This window comes from Leguminivora glycinivorella, unplaced genomic scaffold (genome assembly GCF_023078275.1).
Source record: "Leguminivora glycinivorella isolate SPB_JAAS2020 unplaced genomic scaffold, LegGlyc_1.1 Scaffold10, whole genome shotgun sequence".
Taxonomy (NCBI): Eukaryota; Metazoa; Arthropoda; class Insecta; order Lepidoptera; family Tortricidae; genus Leguminivora; species Leguminivora glycinivorella.
Window position 1 is genome coordinate 502,748 of NW_025952835.1, and position 27,088 is coordinate 529,835.

Consider the following 27,088-nt stretch of genomic DNA (forward strand, 5'->3'; position numbering starts at 1 on the left):
TGTCACTTTACCAATCGAACAGGCCTTCGAACTGGATCCATACCATGAGTACGAGGCTTAACTAGACTCTTAAAACTATTAAGAAGTGTGAAGAGGCCTTTGTCATTTCTACCGCCAATGTATTTTTTTGTGCTGGCAACACCTACATCAGTATCAATCATCATGGACGTCGTTTGTTGAATTGCGGCGTTTAGCATATTAGAAAAATGTGTTATTAAACTATAAATCTCAAGTTTCATCTAATTGTGGTGATATAGAAAATGGTAACGCTTGCCGACGATTTAGATTCTTTGTCTTTGCAAGAGCCAATTTTCAAGGATGTCAAGTATTACCTCTCAGGCGATGTGTCCGACAGGGTTTGTTTTTTGTGTATTTATGTGTGGTTTGTTGTGTTAATGTGATCAACAACTTATTTATATCAATTACATGTTATTTAATTACAGATCATGTTGCTCCTGCAATCCGGCGGAGCCGAAAATACAAAATATTTCTCAGACTATGTTACTCATTTAATTTGTGGGCAAAATGCGGCGGACACGGACCTCGATGACGCTCAAGACATTTACCAGATCCCTGCTGTGACCGAGCACTGGGTGTTAGCTTGCGTCAGGTTGCGGAAACTAGCCAATCCCAAGCCCTACAGTCCTAACAGGAATAAGATATTTTCTAATGTGACTGCTTGTGTGGCCCAAGTGAGTCCTGCGGATTTGAAAACGTTGTTTGCTGTAATCACATACCATGGCGGAAAAGTGAAACTAAATTTAGACCCCCAGTGTACACATTTGATCTGTGGTGCAGCATCAGGCAGAAAATACAGTGCGGCACTCAGTTTATCTAACAATCGGATCAAGATTGTGACACCAGATTGGGTTTTAGAAAGTTTGAGGGCCAGAATACAGGCAGTCACTGATATCTTCCATCCCAAGTTGCTGATAGTGCCACAGCCTCCGCCCAAGTCAATGGATCGCATAAGTGCCATTACTGGCTTTGACTTTGAGGAGGGTATAGCAAAGAATGAAGTGCCCACCCAAAACATGGCTGAAATTAAAGATGAGAGTACTCAAGCACTACTGGATAAACTTGACAAACTTAAGCAGAGAATGCCCTGGAACCATCCACCATCTTCAGTCAACACATCTACTGTACCAACATCAGCTGTGAGCTCCATGGGTTATACAAATACCATGCAACAAGGGAACATCATGAGCAAGTCTATCCCACAAGGTATTGTCACACAAAATCTACAGATTCAGGGCAGTCAAACTAATACACAACTTATGCAGAAATTCATAGCATCTCAAGCTAATATAGGCCTGCAGCAGCAAATATATGGCCAGCAACAACAACAACAACAACAGCAACAACAACAACAACAACAGCAGCAGTCACAGCCTCAGCAACAGCAACAACAGCAGCCTCATGGTCTCACCGCCATACAGATACAACAGCAGAAGTTGTTGCAACAGCGCCAACTAGCTGCACAAATGCAAATGTTGCAACAGAAGACTAACCAACAAAATCAGCAAGGATTTTCTCAGTCCAATGTCTTAGTGTCACAAATGAATCAGAATATCTCTGGTCAGATGCAGCAGCACATCCAAGGCGGCCAGCATCATATCCAGCAGAACCAGAACATAACACAATCCAACAGTAACATGACATCAGCTCAGCAACAAATTGAAAATATCAGCCAAATGTTGAGCCAGAGTGCTAATAATCTACAGCAGCAACAACTAAATCAGCAGAACATGGCTATGAAACAAAGCTTGAGCCTGAGCCAGCAAACTGCTTCACAAGCCGTGCAGAATATTGCTCAGCAGTTAGCTCAGTCAACTCAAAATCTGCAACAAAAGCTTAGCCAGAACATGAATCAAAGTCAAGTGATTAACCAGCAACTCATGGGTGCAGGCCAACAAATGTCTTCACAGAATCAAAACCTTATCCAACAGCAAACTGTCCAGTCTTTAACTAATCAGCAGCAAAACTTGAACATGGGAGTGGTCAACCAACAGGGCATGGTTTCATCATCCCAAGGCCAAGGCAACCAAGTTCAGCTGAACCAGCTTGTCGGGAACAGCGGTCAACAAACAGTATTAGGACAGCAAATACAGTCTGTCCAACAAACTATTCAAAATCAGCAAAGTGGCAATGTACAGGGTGCTTGGAGACAACAGAATATACAAATGGTGCAAAACGTCCAAGGCCAACATCAGATAATAAGGAGTCCACTGGTCCAGCGGAATCCTCAAAATCCAGTTATTTTACAGCAACAGATTATGCAGACGCAACAGCAGGCTCTGATAAATAACCAGCAACAGGCCCAGTCCAGCCCTCAGCATACAATTCAGCAAAGTAACCAGCAAATTTTGCAACAAACTATAGGCTCACAAGGTCAGAGTATTGGGCAAACACATCATCAAATATTGGTTCAAAAGCAGCAGTTACTGAATGGTTCAAACCAGCAACAAATAGTGCAGGGCCCACAGCAGGTGTTGATCAATCAGCATACTGGTCAGCAGCAGATATTGGTGCATGGAAACCAGCAGGTGACCTTGCAGAGTGGGCAACAGATAGTGTCACAAAGTCAAATAGTCCACCAAGGTGGACAAATAGTGAATCAAGGTGGACAGCAGATCATAACACAAGGCACACAGCAGGTGCTCTCACAGGGCGGCCAACATGTTATAACTCAGCAAGGACAGCAGCATCAAGTTGTTATCGCTCAGTCATCTCAACAGATTGTGACCCAATCTGGGCAGCAGATTATTGGTCAGGCTGTCGGTCAGAACCAACAAGTATTATCACAAGTTCCGCAATCACCACAGGGCAGTACCCAGTTGACGAGTGGTGGTGGCATCCAGCAGATCATAACCCACAGTGGTGGTCAGCAGATTGTGTCACCGGGCGGACAGCAGATAGTTCAAGGTGGACAGAATGTGACGTGGCAGCAGCAGCAACAGTATTTGCAACAGCGACAGCAGCTTGGTCAGCCTGCTACAGTTGTTGGACCAAGGGTAAGACTTATTTTATTCACAAAAGCATCTCATGACTAATTTATATCAGTAAGCTAGTCTTATCTTTCATAATGTTTATAGTTTTCACAGAGTATTCTGAGCAGACTTTTATTTACTTTTTTTGTGGCTTTTTAAGCAGTTCCGAATTCAATTCTGTGATTCACATATTTCATGCATTGTGGCTTATCTCAATATTTCCTTGGTCTCTTAATACATGTTCAAGCCGATTTGGCGTCATTTTTTATACTACGTCGGTGGCAAACAAGCATACGGTCCGCCGGTCCGCCTGATGGAAAACGGTCACCGTAAAAATTCCCACCGGTCACGCTCAAGGAGTGTCACATACGCGTTGCCAACCCGTCATTGCGGTTCTCTAGATAACTGTCAAGTAAACTAATGTTTCTTTCCCTTGGGTCAGGTATCATGGACGGCAGGCGGCGGCGGCCGGCAGCTCATCCACCTGGACGCACAAACTCACGCACAGCTGCAACAGATGGACCCCACGCAGCGCGCCATGTTCGTGGCGCAGCTGCAGAAACGGCGCCAGCAGCTGTCCATGCAGCGCGCAGCACTGCAGCACCAGCAGGTAACTATTATATTAACCATTTGACCGTTGTGCCGCTGTGTCCCGTGTGGTGACGGGTTAAGAATTTCACCGCCCCCTTTCTTCCCGTGGGGGTCGTAGAAGTTGACTGTGGGATATGGGTTAAATTGTGGCGTAGGCGAGAGGCTGGCAACCTGTCACTGCAATGTCACAATTTGGATTTCTTTCAACCCCTTTTTGCCAAGAGTGGCACTGAAACTTAGTAGTTCATGTGCTCTGCCTACCCCTTTATGGGATACTACAGGCGTGATTATATGTATTCTGTATGTATGTAATTATGTATGCATTTGACCACTGATAACACCCAATCTTCACCGATTCTGTCAAGGTTCACGACGACGTGAAAAGCTGCGATTTCACTTATTGTTCTGAACAGTTCTGATTAGTAGAACAGTTATGAGTATTAGTTTGTTCGTGCACCAATGAAGGTATGAAATGAAATTATTTATTAATGCAAGTGGAGAATGGGTTATGGGGAATGGCTTATAAAGGTTAAATTTGCTACTCTAGACTAGACTCTGGTTCCAATAAAATAATATAACAAAATGAGTGGAAAATAAACTCTATTTCCCTTATTCATAAACATACATTAAAGTTATCAAGCCGATAAAGTTCGTTTGTCCCTTTCCGACGTAATGGTCACACCACTATAGAAGTGAAATTTTATGAATAAGGGGGTAAATCCCTACCTAACCAAGCTCATACCGAGTTGACTCGATCGCTCGTTGATGTTTATCGGTATAAATGACCATAGGAACACACGGTTTACTAAAATTTGGTCCAGTTATAAAACTGGGTGTTGCGAACAATACTGCGGTGTTGGAAGCTCCATAGAAGAAAAAAAATGCGACTATAACTAATTACCTATACGCCTATGCGTAGGATTATATTAGACGACTGTATTATGGTTTTTTTCCAGCAGCCGGGTGGAGTAGTGACCGGGTCGCCTTCAGCTGGCGGCGCTCCGCAAAGCATCACTTTCATCCGGGGACAGCTTCCGCCGGGGCAACAACAGGTACCACAAATTTCTGATCTTCTTCCTCGGTTTCTCATGGCTGAGGGTCGCGACCACATGAGGTCGTTATTTTGCGCACCAAAGCTCTCCATTCCGCACGGTCTTCTGCAGTCCTAATAATAACCACCTTTGTTAATCCCTGGCAGGCCTTAACGCTGTCCACCCAGCGGGTTGGTAGATGGCTTGATGACCACTCCCCTGTCCTCCATTGACCATGCCAACCAAAATTACTGATGCTTACCAGTAAAAAAAAGGAGTAAACTTAGAATCCATACTAATATTATAAGTATGTGTGTCTGTTTATTTGTCCGTCATTCACGGCGAAACGAAGCGACGAATTGATGTGATTTTTTGCAAAGCCCCGGGCAAAAGTTAGTGTTAAATAAAATTGGCGTCTTTGCCGGTTCAGTTAAATTAACACATTCACTACCAGACAAAAAATTCTGGACTACGTCAGTACCCGGTCGTAATTCATAACCGCCCGCGTGTATGGCGAGCATCTGAGCAAAGTTCACGAGTGCCCACCAGGGGCCCATTTCTCAAAACTGAAAGTTACAAGTTACAAGCGGAAGTCTCTCTCCAACTTGTCATATTAGACATTGACAACCACTTGTAAATTGCAACTTGTAGCTTCAAGAAATGGGCCCCTGGCGGATTCATGGTTGCGAAAGTATTAAAGTTTCTGTATAACGTCTTAATGGATTGGTCGTGGCACAGGTGCAATGGCTACAGCAGCAGGGCGCGCGCGCGACGGCGATGCCGGCCGCCTCGCCCGCGCAGCCTCCACAGTCCCCTGGTGAGCTTGTTTTTAATATATAAATGGCTGAAAAACAGCGCTGAAGTGCATGCTGACGCCAAAACCATTTGCCATAATTTTGGTTTATTATAAGATAGAATAATACTTAAATTCAATTTGGTATTTAGATTACTTATTTTGAAATTAATTAAGTTTTCAGTTCTTGTTTAGTCTATGTCAAGATAGAAGAATCGTAGCCAAATGGTGTGTAGTGTTGTATCAACCATGAAATCAGGAGTTGACCCAGATTCTTCAATCCTGACTTTTCATATCGAAATATTCGAAATCACACCTTAAATTATAAATATCTCACTAATAAAAACTGCTCGAATTAGTTTTCAGTTCGGCCTTTATCCATTATTACGTTTTATCTTTTTCTTACCTATAATATCTAACTTACAATATGTGAGTGTGTTTAGTAAAACGTCCCACTTTGTCGGTCACCATTAAGGCGAGATTTACTTGTATCTTAATGAACTGATAAAGCGGCTTTATAGCAATCGACAAAGTGGGACGTTTTCCCGTGCACACTCACATATATAATGTCGCAATTTCGTTTTCATTCAATCCCTTAATTTCCAAGAGTTGCCACTCTTGGGTAGTTTCATGTGCTCTACCTACCCCTTTATGAGATACAGGCGTGACTGTATGTATGTATGTATAAATACTAATATTATAAATGAGAAGGGTGTGTGTCTGTTTGTCCGTCTTTCACGGCAAAACGGAGCGACGAATTGACGCGTTTTTTGAAGAGGAGATAGTTGATGGGATGGAGACTTGGAGAGTGGAATAGGTTACTTTTAGTCTCCTTCTAACCCCTTACTTCCGCAAAATGGGGGGTGGAAGTTTGTATGGAGCGTAATTTTCGAATTAACGCGAGCGAAGTCGCGATCAAAAAGCTAGTAATATCTAAGTCGATATTCAGAATCCCAGCACCAATCGTCCGTAGCTCATACATAGTGATGTGTGACGCTCGCCCGCATTATAATTTCAATTTCGTTATCTAGCGCTAACCTAAGCCTACAACTTAGTCAATTCTGCTCTCTCGCCCGGTACATGTGCTTTTTGTGATAAGTGACAAGTTTATTGACTATTAGACAGATCAACCTAATTTTTATGATGTCAGAAGATATATGTGATTTTGAAGGTAGATAGTATAGTCGTTGTTGTAGAAAATGTAGCGATAACCTAACCACAAAATTAAAATTTTGAAATAATCCCCGACCGCGACATAGTGGACCGATTTTCATGAAACATGGCTAAGAACACACCCGACGAACTCAGCTTTCAAACAAAAAAAACGAAATCTAAATCGGTTCATCCGTTCCGGAGTTACGATGCCACAGACAGACACACACACAGACAGACATACACGTCAAACGTTTAACACCCCGTCGTTTTTGCATCAGGGGTTAAAAAGTAAAGAGCGCTTTCCGACCGGGTCTTTCTTTCAAGCCCTGTAAATAAGCTGATATAATTATTTTCTCTATATACTTTTACCGGCACCTACAAAAGTGCTTGTATGCTTTAGCTTGTATTTCGTATATTAAAAAAAATATATTCGGGAAATTGAGTTTTAGATCTAGATAATCCTCTTTTCACACTAATTTAGTTTCTGGATATTAACATTATTGCAAATGATTAGACACGATTAAGGGCCGGTTGCATCAAACCGTCTGTCACTGTTAATCCTTAAATACATGACCTTGACAAAGATTTATTCAAATTTGAATTTTGACATGCTGTCAATAGAGTCAAAAATTCATGATGCATATATACATCACTATGCATTTAAGGGTTAAAGCATTCGCTAAATTTTATTGTATGGCAAGTTCCATAGACGTCAGCTGCGTGTCGATGATCTGTCTGTCAAATTTGGTTGATGCAACTGGCCCTAAATTAGAGTTGTGCCTGCTCGTTCACTGAAAAGATCGCTCCCAACTAGTACGATCTCCGAAGTGTACTAGTTCGTTCTTTTAGGACATTTAGGACAGTAGTACACCGAGAGAGCGAAAGACAAATTGTACATATGACGTACAGTAACGCTCGCTCGTACTAGCCGAGAGCTGATCGGCCGTTTTCGCGCGCTCTCGGTCGGTTTCGGTCGGTTCACACGGAACGCTTTGCTGTCATTGTCACTCCTCGGCTCTTCGCTCCTTTCGCTCCCATTTTGTTGCGCGTGTGTGAGAGTACCTAGAGAGCAGAATCATTTGGGAGTAGTTCGGTCTAGTACAGTGCAGGGAATCGTGTCTTTTGTACTATTAGTACATGTCCTACACAAGCCTACCTTAAATGTATATCAATCAACTACCGATATGCCCCTACGTCTGATTATTTCGTAAGTCGAACGTCAATCTATAATGTCAGAGCCAGGTTGCGTAGCTACGTAGCCAAATGTAGAAACGTTTATTATAATATCGATTCTATCGCTCTTTCTTATTGGCGCTACAAAGCCAGGTGTTTTAATCGGCGTCTAGCGTCAAGGATTGTCATTTCGGCAAGGCCGGTAGAGAGCAAAATAAGGACTAAATGTGCATGGGATTATGGAAAAATGGCCGTCCTCTATCCTCTTAAAATGTCTCCCTACACTAAAGTGAAGTATTTTTAGTATCAACAAGTTATGAACTGTACTGTGTAGTTTTGACTTTGTTTCGTCGTGAAAAATCTTCAATCGGAACCTTGCCTACCCTACAGGTTCATGTGCGTTTTGTATACATGTGTCGAATGTCAACAGTGGGCGCCGGGGGCGTGGCCAGTCCTGCAGGTGGCGTGGAACTGCAGCAGCTGCAGATACAGCGCGCGCAGTACCAGCGCTTGCAGCAGCTGCAGGCGCAGCGGGAGCACCACCACCACCTGCCGCACAAGCAGGTACACTCGTCAACAGTGGGCGTCGGGGGCGTGGCCAGTCCTGCAGGCGGGGTGGAACTGCAGCAGCTGCAGATACAGCGCGTGCAGTACCAGCGCTTGCAGCAGCTGCAGGCGCAGCGGGAGCACCACCACCACCTGCCGCACAAGCAGGTACACTTGTCAACAGTGGGCGCCGGGGGCGTGGCCAGTCCTGCAGGCGGCGTGGAACTGCAGCAGCTGCAGATACAGCGGCTGCAGCATGCGAACAGCGCCATCTAGTTTTAAGCCTAAAAGGCCCATACATTTCAGAGGTACGCATTTTTAAATGGGCTTTGTCAGTCCAGTATTTAAATCGTTCTTGGTATAAGTGTAATTAGTGTGTGTTTGTCAGGTTGGCGGCGTTTCGCCGCACGTGACGGGTCTGGGCGAGCACGCGGACGCCGCGCTGTTGAGCCCGGCCAGCACCGACCCGCAGGGTAAGTGTATCCACAGATGTCATATATACCATAGATCAAGCAAACCTATCTACTTAGCGTGTCAAATGAACTCAGTAAAATATCCGTCTTTAATCGCAGTTTGCAGAAGCTGCTTAAGCCACCAAAAGATGCTTAAGCGCCGACAGAAAAGGGGCACGTTAGCTATTTACACAATATAATAGGTTTTTTTTGCAAATTTTAATATTTGGCACAAGCTTTTATCGCCGACTGTACCTTTCTGTCAACAGTTGTCTACTGCTCTCCGAGACGTTTCTAAAAACCCCTTATTCGATGGGGATACGACGTTTCATAACAGAGTTCCTTAGACCACCTTTCTGCTCCATCATCAGATCAGCTCCATGATATCATAATATTGCATTGTCATTACATATGTTATGTGTGCAAATTTTCAGCTCAATCGGAAACCGGAAAGTGGGCCATATTTAGCTTCTATGTTTTGACCCAAACTAACACACTAACAAGGCAAGTTGAATAAAAGCTTGTAAAAATCATAATCAAAAATCTAGATGGTCGAAATTTGATTTGAAATATCCTTTATTAAACACATTGTCTTAATCAGCCGAAAAAGGCGGCTAATTAAAATATGTTCTCAAAAAGGTTATTCCCCATATTAGAATTTCACTCCTTTTTCTACTTGACAAGTTGGGTATGTTTGACTATAATTTATACAATACAACACAAATATTCTTTATTGTTCAAATGTTCACCAATATAACAAGATTACATAAAAAAAAAGCACATAACTTTAATTAACTTTAATTAATGTATCCTTTCTAATACAGGAGCAAACAACGCGTTGCTGGTGAACCCGAAGACCAAGACCGCTCTAGCCAACATGCTGTCCATCCGGCTGCAAGGCGCCGCGCCGCCGCCCGACCACGAGCCTTCCGCCGCCGGCACGCTCAGGTAAACGATGCATTCATATAACTTCATAAACTGAGATAAGGTCTGCAAAAGAATGAGTCACCGACGTAGCTCAGAATCGCCAAACTGACGGGGCAGTGGGCTGGACATTGTTCATTATAGATGGAGTATAGTTCAACTGTGACGAAAAACATTGTGTGTAACTCGGGGCGTAAGAATATTACAAACTTGAGTTATTAATTTTGTTGAATTCACTGGTTTACAATAATTTACAGCACGTTTAAATAAATTAATTTGTTACTCATAAGCACACTTTCCTAATTGTTTGCGAGTTGAAATAGAAAACATTGAGTAGATAACATAGATTTATATATATTAAGCTAGATTGAGTTGTTAGGCCGAAAAGTGTGGCCGCATGAGAGGGTAAAGTTGGGGCTGGTGTCCCTCTCGCACTTATTGCCACTGACAAGATCATTAGTCTAGAGCCAATTTGGCCACATGTCGTCTCCTTCACGATTTTCGTCGACATCTCTTCTAAATACCTAAAACAGGTATGGATATGTTTCTCATTCTCTCCAGATTACGAATTGACCTGTTTTAGTTTAAGGAGGGGGGGACGGGTCGAGAAAAAGGGGGGGAAAGATGGCGACCGACCATCATAGATATTTATTCACATCTCGAGTCCTATGGCACCAATCTGTTCGTGCGAGGTGTCATTTGAAAGCTTATTAAACCTACTTTAATTGTTTTCAAATAACTATACTCATAAAAGTAACCGTTTACGAAATATTAAAAAATATGTGTTTTTTATCGCGCATGAATTGCACAAGTACTAGTAAAAAATGCGTCTAACTCAATAAACAATAACTTTACCGCAATTGATGTTATTATAAAATTTTCGCGTCTATTTATGCTCTTTTTAAAAATATAAGTTTCATTGGTATATGATAATATATAACCATGTAATTAAGAATTTTGTTTGGCAGGGGTTATCCTCCAGGTCGCATAAACGGGCGCTGACCGTAGTAAAGTATTCAATATTTTTGAGGTTTTATTTTACGGATCCATATGTGAGAGGTATCGTTTGAAAGATAATTAAACCTACTATAATTGTTGACACATAACTATAGTCATAAAGGTAGCTGTTTACAAAATATTTGAAAATATGTGTTTTTTATCGAGCATGAATCGCACAAGTACTGGTAAAAAATGCGTCTAAGTCAATAATCAATAACGTTACCGCAATCGATGTTATTATAAAATTTAGGCGACTATTCATGAGCTTTCTAAAAATATAAGTTTTATTGGTAAGTGATAATATAACCACGAAATTACGAATTTTGTTTCGTAGTGGTCACTCCGCCGGTCGCATACATGAGCGCTGACCGTAGTAAAGTATTCAATATTTTTAAGTTCCTATTTTACAGATCCATATGTATAGAGGTATCATTTGAAAGCAAATTAAACCTACTATAATTATTTTTGAATAACTATGGTTATAAAGGTAGCTGTTTACAAAATATTTGAAAACATGAGTTTTTTTTCGAGCATGAGTTGCACATATACAGATAAAAAAAGCTTCTAACTTAATAAACTATAACTTTACCGCAATTAATGTTATTATAAAATTTACGCGAAATTTCATGCGCTTTCTAAAAATATAAGTTTTATTGGTGTATGATAATATATGACCAAGTAATTACGAATTTGGTTTAGCAGGGGTCACTGCGCCCTGTCACGATATTGGGTGCTGACTGACCGTCGCCAAATTTTCTACATTACTCAGATCCTACTTTACTGATAAATTTGTGAGAGCTATCATTTGAAAGCATATTATGCGTACTATCTTTATTTCTAATACTTCAAGTCGAAACTGTAGAAGTTTACAAAATATTTGATTAGTAATATGTGTATTTTACTGTGCATGAATAGCATTGGCATTGATAAGACACGCTTCTAGCTCAATAAATTATAGTTTTCCGCAACTGATATAATAACAAAATAAACGGAAAATGTATGACTTAAGTACACAAAAAATAAGTTTGGTTTGTATTGCATAAACAATTAATTTTAATTTGTTCTGCTCACCTACTGCGCACCATCATAATTATAAATGGAGGATGTCCACCGTCGTTGCCTTTTTTCATGATTTTTCAGACTTTATTTCATTGATCGTATATTCACAATAAATATAATTTATCACGTATCGAATTTACTTATATACTTAATTGATCAGTAAAATAAAATCTGTAGGTAAAATGATGAAAAAATTAAGGCAACGGCGGTGGACATCCGTTTATATGACGATTGACCGTGCGCAGTGGGTATGGTGGACAAATTAACATTAATTGTTTAAGCAAAACTAACAAAACTCATTTTTTGTAAAGGCCATACATTTTGCGGTTCATTTCGTTATTATATCAATTGCGGAAAAATATAATTTATTGAGCTAGAAGCATGTTTCACTAGTATCAGTGCGAATGCTATTCATATACAGTAAAAATACACATATTCTCAAATATTTTGTAAACTACTACAATTACGACTAAAATTATTAAAAAGTAACGATAGTACGCATAATATTCTTTCAAATGATACCTCTCACAAATTGATCGCTAAAATAGGATCTGAGAAATACATAAAATTAGGAGACGGTTAGCACCTATTTACGTCACGGGGATGCAGTGACACCCTGCTAAACCAAATTCGTAATTACTTGGTTGTATAATATCATACATCAATAAAACTTATATTTTGAGAAAGCACATGAAATGTCCTGTAAATCTTATAATAACATTATTTGCGGTAAAGTTATTGTTTATTGGTCATGCATCAAGATACAATCTTAAAAATTATGCAAACGGCAACGAAAATGGTCATCCATGTATATGACGGTGCGCAGTGAGTATGATGGATAAATTAACATTAATTGTTTATGCAATACTGACAAAACTTATTATTTGAAAAGGTCATACATTTCGCCGTTTATTTTGTTATTATATTCTAAGAACTATATCAATTGCGGAAAAAATATAATTCATTGAGCTAGAAGCATGTTTTTACTCACATCGGTTCCAAAATGCATATTTTCAAATATTTTGTTAGCTACTACAGTTACAACTAAAATTATTGAGAACTTAATGATAGTACGCATAATATGCTTTCAAAAGATTCCTGTTAAATAAAATAGGATCTGAAAAATATAGAAAATTTGGCGACGGACAGCATCCATACGTGGCCGGGCGCTGTGGGTACTTAACCAAATTTGTAATTACTTGGTTATACATATAATATCATACACCAATAAAACTTATGTTATTAGAAAGCGCATGAAATTCCGCGTAAATCTTATACTAACATCAATTCCGGAAAAGTTGTTGTTTATTGATTAAGAAGCATTTTTTACCAGTAGGTACTTGTGCGACTCATGGTCTATAAAACACATATTTTCAAATATTTTCTAAACAGCTACCTTTATGACTATAGTTATTTATATAAAAATATAGTAGGTTTAATTAGCTTTTAAACGATACCTCTCGCATATGGATCCGTAAAATAGGACCTCAAAAATATTGAATACTTTACTACGGTCAGCGCCCATTTCTGCGACCGGGCAGAGTGACTCCTGCTAAACCAAATTCGTAATTACATGGTTATATATTATCATATACCAATGAAACTTATATTTTTAGAAAGAGCATGAATAGACGCGAAAATTTTATAATAATATCAATTGCGGTAAAGTTATTGTTTATTGAGTTAGACGCATTTTTTACTAGTACTTGTGCAATTCATGCGCGATAAAAAAACATATATTTTCAAATATTTCGTAAACGGTTACCTTTATGAGTATAGTTATTTAAAAACAATTAAAGTAGGTTTAATAAGCTTTCAAATGACACCTCGCACGAACAGATTGGTGCCATAGGACTCGAGATGTGAATAAATATCTATGATGGTCGGCCGCCATCTTTCTCCCCCCTTTTTCTCAACCCGTCCCCCCCTCCTTAAACTAAAAACAGGTCAATTCGTAATCTGGAGAGAACGAGGAACACATCCATACCTGTTTTAGGTATTTAGAAGAGATGTCGACGACTTTTTGTAAAAGAGGTCGTTTGGTCCCTGACTACATTTGAATGACGTCATCACTGTCATTATTTGGGGATACCAGTCAATATTCAAAGTTACTACCAAATCTACTAATACCCAATTAAAGGTTTTTTTTAATTGCGCAAATCTTTGGTTTTATGGCTTCATAATAATGACTTACCAATTCGTTACAAGGTATTAATATCCTTGCCTCGATATAATACAAAAATAATTTAAGAGGTTTATAAACTTAGTTATCATACAGGTAAAAATACTACTACTATAGTAATCTCTTTAACACTGGTCACACGTGCGAGAGGGACACCAGCCCCAACTTTGACCCTCTCATGTGGACACACTTTTACTAGTCTGACAAGAACGCCTTTCTGCACTGGTGATAAAGTTCAATTTAGTATGGCAAAAAAATTGTGAGCTCAGTCCCTATTGAAAGTCCATGGTAGATAAGGGAAAAAGTATGTTCACTAGAAAATTCTTTCGCACAAATCGAATATTAGATCTAAGAATATTCTAAAGATGATTGATTTTTTAAATTACGATCATGTTAGGTCAATTCTACCCACTTTGAAATTCATATCATGGACTTGTTTTCGAATTAACGGATCAGATTGGAACCGTAGCGGGCGCAGGTGCCTCATGAATAAGTGAAAATCTTGCGCCTTCCACGAACCGAGAACGTGATCTCATATTTGAAATTAGAATATGTCGTGTTTTCCTCAAATCGCTGTTATTTTGATGATGGCAATTGTGACTCAACGTGTAACAGGTTACAAGTAGGGATGTACCGACTAGTCGCCGACTAGTCGGGAAAGCCGACTATCCGGCCACATTTGTAGTCGGCGAATAGTCGGCGACTAGTCGGCAAAACAGGCCGATTAGTCGGCACTTTATAAGTCATAAAAAAATAGTACAAAAATAAATTAACAGCTGATATAATTGTATTATGTACCGATTTGTTATACCTTGGTTAGTCAAAAGAACAAATATCTGTGATCATCACAAAAATAAATGTCCTACCTAGGGCTACCGGGTGTCATAGGCAGGATCACTAACCTACCCACTAAGCCAAACCGGTTATTAAAAATGGAAAATGTAAGGTCTATTCTCATAGACGTTTGAAAAATTGTACTTGTGAAAAAAAATTTAAGCGCGAACGAAGGACCAAAAATGTAATTCTAAAATTCTGATGAATTTAGTCGAAAATTATGCTCTGGCCGACTAGCCGACTAGTCGGCCGACTAATCGGCCACCCAAGCGCCGACTAGTCGGTAGTCGGCCTAGTCGGCCAAATCAATAGTCGGTACATCCCTAGTTACAAGGTATAACTGATATGAATCTTATTAACTGTAATAAATGTCATATACAGAGAAAAAGCGACCAAGGCCTCCAAGTGTTCAAAGCTGGATTCGAACTAAGCGTCCTCCGTTATCGCGACGAATGCCTAAACCACTCGGCCATTCGAACACGGTGGCAAGGGTCGAAATTTTTCTGGTATATGACATAATCACCACAGTTTATAGTTAAAATAATAGTGTGTCTACTAAAAAACTACAAATGTATTTCTTTCTATGGGGATAAATTAATTTGTTCCAAGAATTGGTTAATATTGTTTAATCAAATAGTCGTATGTACTTTTGATTTATATTTCCCACACTCTGCTTTATTTCATGCTGTCTTAAGATTTTATTTTGAATTTCTGACCTTTTAAAACGTACAAAAGAGTCAGCCTTTGTTGGTGATAAGCATTATTATCGAAACATATGCGCGCGAGTCAGGCATAACTTTTGCACATCTAAGTGCAAGGCCCGAGTGCATGCTCATATTGGGCGTTGTGCGACAAACGCAAACAAATTGCTTCGTCGAAAAACCGCAGTATGCAATGGTCCTAACGGCTCAGCCACGACATCGGTCTTAGCGCGACAGCGGTGAGCGGCGGCCATACGTGCGAATGAAAAGTCCCATCGCTGTGTCTCGCTCGAATGTATGGCCGCCGCTCACCGCTGTCGCGCTTAAAGGCGTGGCTGGGCCGTAAAGGTTAACGCACCTCGAGGTGAGGAACCCTGGCTGACGGTGGCTCGTGCGCAGGTTGATGACGGCGGCGCACGCGGCGGGCGGCCCGGCGCGCGCGCCCGCGCGGCTGCTGCTGGGGCCCGCGCACCACCCCATACAGGTATCTAACTATATAGTAGAGCGGCGAGAGGGTCTCGGAAAAAGTTGATGTGACTGGAGATTATACTGCTGACAAGTGGTATCGTTCTGATCGGTAGACTTTACTGAGTACGAAATAATGAATTGTCGCATTCTCAGACTGTGGGGGGGTTAACTATGACGTCACAAAGATCGCGGTCCCGGGTTTCATTTTTTTGCCAATTTGTCTAGAACCCCTTATCCAATTTTGAAAAATGAGCTGTCGATTGAAAGCGTATAACATGCTGATTAAGATTTCTTATATGTGAAAAGTATAGTTTTGTTAGTTATTTTTTAATTAACAATAATGCAAAAAATACTTTTTTTTTACTCTCTTTTTTGATTTTTTGTGACTCAAAAAGGCAATGAAAACGGCCACTTAGCTAAAAAATATGTTATATAAATCATTTAACTACATTATTAAGCTATCTGTTGCTTTTTAAATTTCTACGATCGGATAATAAATAAGCAAACTACAACCACATACCTGTAGGCGGGGAGTACCGCTTGACACGCGTTCCCATACATTCGGCGTCTATCAAATTACACCTCGCGCAAAATTCGTTTCAAGCAGATATACCTCTAATCTTATTCATCGTAACCTATCAATATTGGTATCATTTGAAAGGACAATTAAAGTACTTTAAGAAACAATGTCAATCATTTTCTTAAAATCAATAATCGCCAGTCTGCGGTGGTTACAAAGGAAAAAAGTGGGTATGCAATTTGACTGGTTTCCTAGGTTTGATACCCTAGACGAGTTTAAAAGGGGAGGTAAAGGTGACATATGGGTTTTTCTCTGGCCTAAAAGCTACAAAGAGGGTCAGGGGAGAAAAAAACTAGGTTTTAAGTTTAGTTTTAAGTTATTTTTTCCTTTATTTGTTTATTTTATTGTGTTTAATTTTTTTGTAATTTTATCAAGGATACACGTTGGTTTCTTTTGCTAAAAGTTCCCTTTTTATGAGAAATGTTATGAATTTTATGGCATTTTCCGATAGAGACTAAAATTAACGTTCAAATAAGGCCACATAGTCATGCTTTTACTTATATAATATTAAGGGTATGGCTATGTATCAGTAGGCCACATAGTCATACTTTTACTTATATAATATTAAGGGTATGACTATGTATCAGTATGACTATGTGGCCTTATTTGAAAGTTAATTTTAGTCTCTATCGGAAAATGCCATGAAATTCATAACATTTCTCATAAAAAAGGGAATTTTCAGCAAAAGAAACCAACGTGTATCCTTGATAAAATTACAAAAAAATTAAACACACTAAAATCAACAAATAAAAGAAAAAATAACTTAAAACTTAACTTAAACCCTAGTTTTTTTCTCCCCTGACCCTCTGTGTAGCTTTTAGGCCAGAGAACAACCCATATGTCACCTTTACCTCCCCTTTTAAACTCGTCTAGGGTATCAAACCTAGGAAACCAGTCCAATTGCATACCCACTTTTTTCCTTTGTAACCACCGCAGACTGGCGATTATTGATTTTAAGAAAATGATTGACATTGTTTCTTAAAGTACTTTAATTGTACTTTCAAATGATACCAATATTGATAGGTTACGATGAATAAGATTAGAGGTATATCTGCTTGAAACGAATTTCGCGCGAGGTGTAATTTGATAGACGCCGAATGTATGGGAACGCGTGTCAAGCGGTACTCCCCGCCTACAGGTATGTGGTTGTAGTTTGCTTATTTATTATCCGATCGTAGAAATTTAAAAAGCAACAGATAGTTTAATAATGTAGTTAAATGATTTATATAACATATTTTTTAGCTAAGTGGCCGTTTTCATTGCCTTTTTGAGTCACAAAAAAAATAAAAAAAGAGTAAAAAAAAAGTATTTTTTGCATTATTGTTAATTAAAAAATAACTAACAAAACTATACTTTTCACATATAAGAAATCTTAATCAGCATGTTATACGCTTTCAATCGACACCTCATTTTTCAAAATTGGATAAGGGGTTCTAGACAAATTGGTAAAAAATTGAAACCCGGGACCGCGATCTTTGTGACGTCATAGTTAACCCCCCCACAGTCTGAGAATGCGACAAGTCATTATTTCGTACTCAGTAAAATCTACCGATCACAACGATACCACTTGTCAGCAGTATACTCTCCAGTCACATCAACTTCAAAACTAGACGACTTTTTTCAATTCCGCCGCCTTACTAATACTCCACTAAACATAACTTATTACTCACTAACAAATTTTACAGTCTTCTCTGAGTATGGTTTTCTCTGTCTACGTTTGTTTTTACTGTCACCTTCCGTAGGACTGTTCTGGTTCAACTGCAAAGCATATATTTACTAAAATCTCTGAGGTATCGGGGCCGTCGACTCCCGGGCAATTTTGAAATTTGATTAATTAGAATAAAAACAAAATTCTGATAAATTGAAATTTCGTAATCCACTGGACGAGTTAAATAAATTGTAGTAAATTTTTGATCAGTATTTGATAGATATTCTTCTATACATGATCATTTGAACTGTTTTTTACAAATGTACGCATCAGCAAAATTGCTGTCACGTAGCTAGCAATCCATACTAATATTATAAATGGGAAAGTGTGTGTCTGTTTGTTTGTCCGTCCTGCACGGCAAAACGGAGCGACGAATTGTCGTGATTTTTTAAGTGGAGATAGTTAAAGGGATGGAGAGTGACATAGGCTAGTTTTTGTCTCTTTCTAACGCGAGCGAAGCCGCGGGCAAAAGCTAGTATTTTAATATATGTAGACTAGCTGTGTGTCTCCTTACAATTCAACTTTGTAAAAGGCTAGTTTCCTATACTTAAAATAAAATATTTTATACAGTGCAGTATTAACATCTTGACTCCTTAGTAACCCGTTATTTACGCGAATTCTTACAAATGTTTACTGTATCTTGTAATGTCCGAGCAGGGCACAGGAGCAGTTGGCGCCGTGGGCGCCGCGGGTGCCGGCGTGGTGGTGGGCGCCAACAAGGTGTATGCTGGCGCCCCGCGCGCCGCCCCTCCTCGTGCGCAGTTCTACGGACACAACCCTAACCTCAAGCTACCGCCTGATCTGTTCCTACTTGGCTGCGTCTTTCATATCGTGAGTATTGCATCTACGCCTATATAGAGTTATATATTATATAACTCTGCTGGCCAGCTATATATTATTGTATTCCGTGTAGTCGCACGTTTAAAACTAAGTTCGGTTTTGCTAGTCATATAAGAGCCGACCAAAACCAAAACTCAGACCACATATACTAACAAGGAGTCGCCAAAGCCGGATACGGTTTAGACGACGATGATTACACACATGTAACCTCCTGACTACAAAAAATACCGGGAATGTCTAGTCAACTTGTAAAGTGACAAACACTTTACAAGGGTTGACAACTGACTGGTAACTGCGCGCTCCAACAAAGTGTAGGCCGGGGCTCCCCACCCCACCCCGCGCTGAGTTCTACGGACATAATCCCAACCTCAAGCTGCCTCCAGATTTATTCCTACTTGGCTGTGTCTTCCATATCGAGAGTGTCATAATAGTCTATTACAAATCTAAAGAAATGCGCAGGTTTTGTGTAAATTGAAATAGAAACCAAGTTTTATATAAAATATGGCGATAGTAAATGCGACTCGTTTTGTCTCTTTTCGTCTAGGTGGAGTATCAACAGTCATGGGGCGCCGAGCGCGTAGCTCGCTGGGTGGAGTGCATACAACGGCGCGGCGGCGAAGTGGAGGCCGGTTACTGCGCGCGCGTCACGCACGTGCTGTGCGAGACGCAGCGCCACGGAGTCGTCATGCAGGTATGGTGCAGGCACCTACGCCGCATTTATAGTCGACCTAAGTGCGTTTTCACATTATCCGTTCCGATATCCGGACCAATATCCTATACATTATCAACGCCATTTTTGGAGTTAAACCATAACGTAGGCAGATGCGTAGCGTGAACTAAACGACCGGTCTGGCGTAGACGGTAGTGACCCTGCCTGCTAAGCCGATGGTCCGAGGTTCGAATCCCGGTAAGAGCATTTGTGTGATGGACACGGATATTTGTTCCAGCAAGGTAGTTCCGCGAGATAGGGTAGTGTCATTAATACAATTAGAAGAAGACGTGTGATCTATCTCGCGGCAATCATGTGCTAGGCCTACTCATCATATGTATATCGTGGCCTGGCTTAGTTCAATCTTTTCTCAGTTTGATCTGTGTAAGGTGTCCCCACAAGATTTTAATTTAAATGAATAATGTGTGATATTGTACTCTGTTTAAGTATACATCGTCCTTACAGGCTCTCCGAGACGCGAAGCGCTGCGTTACCGCCTACTGGTTATCCGACGCCATGCTGCGCCGCGGCGTGGCGCCACCGTGGCAAGCTCTACACCTGCCCGCCATGTATGCTGCTAGAGACAGACCGGCGAAGCACCACAGGGCAGCTCTGTCAGGGTGGAGGGCGGAAGAGAGAGATAGGGTGGCGTGTGCCGTGGAACATATAGGGGCTAAAGTGAGTGTGTCTGAGAGACATCTGGTCATATATGTGGCTGTAGGTATAGATATGTTGGCTCTGCCGTGGAAAGCTTAAGGTTAGTCGCTAGTGCAGGGAAAATCATTTGTTTTATAGTTTGACCTTTCACCTTGAAAATATTGACTTATACACGGCTATTTTCATTAGACATAATAATGATCATCATCATGATCTTGATGCATGTAACTGCCTCGTATCCCAGTCAATATAAGTCTTTTCATTTTGCCTTAATTATCAGTATTGTCACGTATATTGTTTCTGTCCTCAGCTGACGCCGTACATGACGCGAGACAACACAGTGCTGATATGCAAGCGTGCGGAGGGCACAAAATACCGCAGGGCACGCGAGTGGGGCATCCCTTGTGTCACGCCCGCCTGGCTCACGGACCTACTACTCGGGAATATGAGCGCTCTAGCACAGGTATACATACACACAAAGAAATATACTCGACACGATATCAAGTGTTCTAATAAGCTACTAACATTAACCCTTAAATGCATGGTGATGTATATATGCATCATATATTCGATGGCCCGTGGCTCGATATGTAGCTATCCAAAATTACATTTATTGCTTAATTATTATTCATTATTTATTATTATTTGATATCCAATTAAATAAATTAAATAATATAATGATTTACTATTTATTATTTAAAGACACAGAACACCCCACTAGAAGCCAAATGCAAGCGATATTGTTCGAGACGCAAATCACCAATCCTTGCGGGGTGAGGCGGGCGCGCACGGTGCTGCCATTGGTCGTTTCAAATAATGGCGCGCCTTTATGATTAGCAGTAGGGATGGGAATGGGACATGTCTATTATAGACAATGGTACCGGTACCAGTACTGTGGTGAATTTGTTTTGCAACAAATTATAATATTATAATTAAATTATAATAAGGCCTAGTTACCCTTCGGGTTGGAAGGTCAGATGGCAGTCGCTTTCATAAAACTAGTGCCTACGCCAAATCTTGGTAGTAGTTTCCAAAGCGGACCCCAGGCTCCCATGAGCCGTGGCGGATGCCGATGCCGGGATAACGCAAGGAGGATGATAATTGTGATAGCATCTCAATAAAAATCATTCTAGTAACTAATAACTAAACTGTGCATTTTTACTTACGTTTACTAAGTTAAATAACCAACTAAATATTCTAAACTAATCAATGAACTAAATACCACTACAGACTCTACAGATTCTAGATAATTATTCACTATTACAAATCTGCTTTCTTTTATATTTCATAAAATGGTAGCACATGGTACGAACGGCAGTACGAAGTTCCCGCAACAGACATAAACTAACATGGCCCCATGCCTAGTCGTTTACGTGAAAGGGATAGCATATCACATTGTTAACTCGGTAAAGAGGGATGGACGCGCCTCGGCGCCGCTCAGCACAACCATATTGACCAGTATAAATGAACTCCGCGGACAATAAACAATATTCAACAAAATAATTAATTTGACTTAACTGTGGAATGTTGTTCCATCTTTTTTACATGTAGAAGTGTTAGAAGACTTGCCACACCACTTTATGCTGTAAGAGACCATTGTTTGCAACTAAAATTGATTATTTAAGATTTTTTCCCGAGCGGACACGGACACTGTTAGCGGGTCGTATACTTGGGCGCTACTGATCGGTGTCGCACGCGTTCAAACTTTTATAAACCTGATTTGTCGTATGCTTGGTGACCGCGAGTCGCCCTGTAAGGGCCATCTTGTTGTATTGATCTGTGTTTAAAGATTAAGATGAAATGGCGGAAAAGTGTGAAAAAACAGGACGATAGCGATTTTTAGTATGTGATATAGGCTGATTTTTTCGGAGTTAGTAATCAGTTTATGTTTAAACATTTTATCATAAAGGTTTCACAAATAGTGTACCTTTTTAATAGTAGTCATTTTTTTTTAATAAAACTTACCAATTACGATATACTTATATAAATAAGATTTGGCCTATTTAACTTCTAACATTGATTTAGTATAAAAATCGATCTTAATTTTTTTTTATTATTTTTCCTAGAGTCAGAAAACCATTGTCTATCACATATATTCATATCTCGTTAAAAGACAAATTCATGCATTTAAGGGTTAAGGTTGCATCAAACCGTCTGTCACCGTTAAAGCAATCTTTAAATTTTATTGTATGGGAAATTCCATAGACGTCAGCTGCGTGACGATGATGTGTGAAGTGTGGTTGATGCAACTGGCCCTAAATATTGAAAACCCCAAGGACTTTTTGTGACGTCCTCTGGAACTCTATGGTATATTTTTGATTAACTTTTAAGATAATTTGTTTAAACAAGTGGCTTGTTTGGTTAATTATGTATGTGAAATTTTATATGTATCATTTCTTTTTCAGATCGAGAACACCAAATATCAACAATTCAATTTAGCCAGTCCATTCAGAATGGATTACGCTTTAGTTTCGCATTTAATGAGTAAGTAAAAGTAATTTTATTATTATTGTTCTATTAGTAAATAATCAGGGTTTTTGCAAGAACAAAAAATACTAAAAAGTTCTATTTTTTGGGTAGAAAATAGCAAATACAGTGGAAGTTGAAAGTTTAACTTGAAGTATTTGTATTTTGGCAGGGTCGCCATGTGACGATCTTTATTATAATATAGAAAAATGTTTTACTTAGTGTATTTATTTTGCGTTGTTTTTAATTTAATATCATATGAAATAACGTGAGTCGTTTAGCGATTTGATAACGGAAGAGGATTTAGTTTAATGGCGTCGTTAACGTTTGACAATTTAGTTACCACAAAATATGTCTCGCGATAGTTAAACTCGATGACGCTTTCTTTTGTATTGTTATTAAATGGGGGGTAAACATTTTCGTTACACTATTTCTTTAGCACGAGGTGTAGGATTTAGCCCGGAATCAATCGCTCCGTGCGGTCGGTCCGCGTAACACTAAAATGAATTTTAGCACACGGTCCATTTAGACGGCGTGCGAACTCGCATGCGATTTTAGTTCCATTGCGAGCTGTTGAGGTTACATACAGTTTCGCACAGCCATCATATACCGCAATGTAATAAAACTCGTATGCGAGTTCTCGTACCGTCTAAACGGGCCCCTAATCTTTATCCATCTTCCTTCGGCCGCGGTAGCGCCCTCCGTTCGCTCGTCTACATCGGACGTTTGAAACGCGAGCACACGACGTCACTCTGCGCGGACCCACCTACTCGGTGATGACACTCATACGACATTTATCCTCCAGACGCGTGGAAGATGCCGATCAACATAACGCCGGAGTCGCACGAGCGCGCCAAGCGCGCGGCCGCCTCCCTCCCGCGCCGCGCCAAGCGCCCGCGCCTCGACTCCCCCCCTCCCCCTCCCCCCGCGCCCGCGCCCCCGCGCGCCGCGCAGCCGCCGCCGCTGCACCTCGCCCCGCGCGTGCTGTTCTCTGCTGTCCCACAAGCCGAGCAGAACAAATATGCCGCCATCGTCAGGTAATCTTACATTCTATATAGCCCTAATACACCCGCTCCACGATCATTTACCGTTTTGGCAGCCCCGCCGATGAAAATGTTATTATAGATGTCAAAAATCAATGAAATTAAGACGCTCGGCCCTCGCCGAGGCGAGACTATAAAAATCGTTGTCTCGACCTAACTCCGATTCGTTGCGGATTGCGACTGATCAAAAACGTTTATCCCGTTCCCGAGTAAAAGATCCCACGTTCTCACTTAAAATAACCACGCAATATACAAATTACTTATTAGAGCCTTTATAATTCAACGAAAATGTAGGTAATAACTGTTGTTTAAACGTGACATGACACATTTGTCTTTAAAAACGCCGATTCTCAAAATACCACTCGGTAAAATAACTAAAATTCTACAAAATAGTTCCATCATTGATTTCTCAGCAATTCTCTCAAAATTTTCGACCTGAATGACAACCTTCCAAAATGCTTTGAAATAAATTGACGGCTATTACTTTTGAGATTTGACTTTTATGTAACTCTTGATGACCACTCCTGATCACCACAAATCTCTTATTTATTTTGAGGAAAAAGACTCTTGAAAACGATACATCTGTAACCAAATATTTCTCACCCATTACAGAAGAATAAATGCATTACTTTTATTACAGTGACACTAAAATGTCGGATGAGAAGGAAGATACTCTGACCGTGTAGTTATAAGTAAAGTTGTATTTTCTCTCAGTAGCCACTAGCGGTAACGGTTTGAACGGGGAAAGTAGTCCTGGTAGCAAGATATAGGCAGTCAACAAAATCTTGGCACTAAAAAAGGCGCGATATTAAAATGTTCGGTAGGAATGAAACCTTCATCCCTACATTTTCTATCAAATTACAAGTGTTAAGGGCCGTTGATGATTCCATCAACGTGTTGCAACGTCAAGGTTTAGAAAGGCACCATGAACCTTCAATAGGGACTGAGCTCACACTTTTTTGCCATACTAAATTGAACTTTATTACCGGTGCAGAAAGGCAAGAACGCCTTTCTGACTAGTAAAAGTGTGTTCACATGAGAGAGTCAAAGTTGGGGCTGGTGTCCCTCTCGCACGTGTGACCAGTGTTAAAGAGATTACTATAGTAGTAGTATTTTTACCTGTATGATAACTAAGTATTCTTAAATTATTTTTGTATTATATCGAGGCAAGGGTAATATAACTTGTAACGAATTGGTAAGTCATTATTATGAAGCCATAAAACCAAAGATTTGCGCAATAAAAAAAAACCTTTAATTGGGTATTAGTAGATTTGGTAGTAACTTTTAATATTGACTGGTATCCCCAAATTATGACAGTGATGACGTCATTCAAATGATTTTGACAGTGGCAATAAGTGCGAGATCCGACACCAGCCCCAACTTTACCCTCTCATGTGGACACACTTTTTGGCCTAACAACTCAATCTAGCTTAATATATATAAATCTATGAAAGGCACGTGCTTTGACAATTAGCCGGTGAGCCCTGCATTTTTCAAATTTAGCGCCTTTTTTAGTGCTAACATTTGGTTGACCGTCTATATTGATTGTAATTTGTGCCGTTAATATACGTACTAAAATTGTGTTGTCCGTAGATTAAAAACGGGTCATGGATCGTAATCATAAGCGGTAAAGTGACTTCGGCGAGTCCGTCTGTACTGTGCCAAATTCTGCTTTTAAAGTCTGTACGAAAAGAAGTCAGTTCTGAAGTTCACAATCCAATACTTTCTATGAGTCAAATCTTTATAAAGCATGAATTATGGAGTAACCTCGCAGACGAATTTGCCGGCATTAAGTCGTAGACTAATAGTCTTAGTTTTAGAACTCGAGTCGCAAACGTACTCTTGAATATAGACGTACGTACCGGAGGAATTTAGATAATTACTACTAGTTTTGCATATAAACAGTTATATTATCGTATCATCTGTGACTCAAGTTCCTAAGCTGTACAGGTCAATTCACCAGAGCTGGCGCGAATGGAACGAATGAGTAAATTAAACTATCTACGTGTCTGACGTTTAACTAATAAAATAGCGAATCTTGACAGTTACGACTGTATACCGATGCAGTAGGAGCACATGATTGCCGCGAGAGTATGTTGCCGCGAGAGTATGTCGCCGCGAGAAGATGACAATTCTTCTTCTAACTGTATTAATGACATAAGGACGGGTAGTCTATCTCGCGGCGACATACTCTCGCGGCGACATACTCTCGCGGCAATCATCTGCTAACCCTGCAGGTGTTACTCACACAATAAAAGTTTCATTCATTCCATTCGTGCCAGCTTTCGTGAATCGACCTGTATCTTAAGTTTATAAAATTGTTGTTTTCCCATAGGTTACTGGGAGGGCTGGTGGTGTCAACCGCCGCGGAGGCCACGCACCTGGTGATGGACAAGCTGGTCCGCACCAGCAAGCTCGTCAGCTGCCTCGTCACCGTCAAGCACATGGTCTCCACCGCCTGGGTCCTCGAGAGCCAGCGCCAGAACAAGTTCGCCGACGAGGCCCAACACCAGCTCCGCGACGACAACTTCAACAAAACGTTCAAGTGCGACATCTCTGAAGTACTACTCTGCGGCGAACAGAGGAGGAAACTCTTCGAGGGAATCACTTTCTTTATGACCCCCTGCGTCAAACCCTCCAGGTCATCCCTCACAGAAATCATAGAACTCTGCGGCGGAAAAGTAGAAAAAAACAGACGATCCTACGTCTCCATTCAGGAAATGCACAGCATGCGACCTTATAGCTACTTAGTCCTCACCGTGCCTAATGATTTACATCTGGTGTATTACCTACTGCAGTCGGAGAAGACTTTAAACGTCGTGTGCAGCACGGAGGTGGTGCTATCTGCTATTATGAGGCAGAAATTGGATATAGAAGAATTCCTTGTCAAAATAGACTAATTTATATTTATCTTACATTCTTTAGTCATTTCTATCCAAAGGTGGAAAGACTGCAAATTTTGTTGATATAATGGATTGAAAAAAAAAAAGATTTTGTGTATGTTACCATACATTCATGTATTCGCAACTTTTGTAAATGATTTAAGTTTCTTGACTTTTGAAAGATGTTTATTTTTGAATCTCTAATTAGTTTTGAGAGCCCCTTACAAGTTTTCCTTTTTATCTTGTTTCATGAGATGCGAATATTTTATTACTGTTATGTGATGCCATAGTTGGTAAGAAAAGGA

At 40.2% G+C, this 27,088-nt stretch overlaps 1 protein-coding gene across 4 annotated transcripts; it reads left to right on the plus strand.

Annotated features, from left to right (window-relative positions):
- The first annotated feature begins 163 nt into the window (after positions 1–163).
- On the plus strand, positions 164–26,966 carry LOC125242156 (PAX-interacting protein 1-like). 4 transcript variants are annotated; one of them, XM_048150869.1, is made up of 17 exons: positions 164–356; positions 444–3,014; positions 3,433–3,600; positions 4,538–4,633; positions 5,351–5,429; positions 8,314–8,447; positions 8,668–8,752; positions 9,556–9,679; positions 15,830–15,914; positions 18,844–19,017; positions 19,571–19,717; positions 20,201–20,413; positions 20,703–20,855; positions 22,798–22,876; positions 23,664–23,895; positions 24,542–24,593; positions 26,237–26,440. In XM_048150869.1, the coding sequence occupies exons 1-16, from the start codon at positions 261–263 to the stop codon at positions 24,585–24,587; spliced, it is 4,482 nt and encodes a 1,493-aa protein (XP_048006826.1). In that variant the 5' UTR covers positions 164–260; the 3' UTR covers positions 24,588–24,593; positions 26,237–26,440. The 4 variants fall into 4 exon arrangements, with proteins under 4 accessions (XP_048006826.1, XP_048006823.1, XP_048006822.1 ...); XM_048150866.1 differs by lacking the exons at positions 8,314–8,447; positions 24,542–24,593 and adding an exon at positions 8,164–8,297 and having other exon boundaries at positions 26,237–26,966; XM_048150865.1 differs by lacking the exon at positions 24,542–24,593 and having other exon boundaries at positions 26,237–26,966.
- The last annotated feature ends 122 nt before the right edge of the window (positions 26,967–27,088 follow it).

Bases quoted from the DNA above. Each gene is read 5' to 3' on its own strand.
- LOC125242156 (XM_048150866.1), top strand. From the start codon at position 261: ATGGTAACGCTTGCCGACGATTTAGATTCTTTGTCTTTGCAAGAGCCA. The intron at 3,015-3,432 runs GTAAGACTTATT...CCCTTGGGTCAG, and splicing joins CTACAGTTGTTGGACCAAGG to GTATCATGGACGGCAGGCGG. The intron at 19,018-19,570 runs GTGAGTATTGCA...CTTTTCGTCTAG, and splicing joins TTGGCTGCGTCTTTCATATC to GTGGAGTATCAACAGTCATG.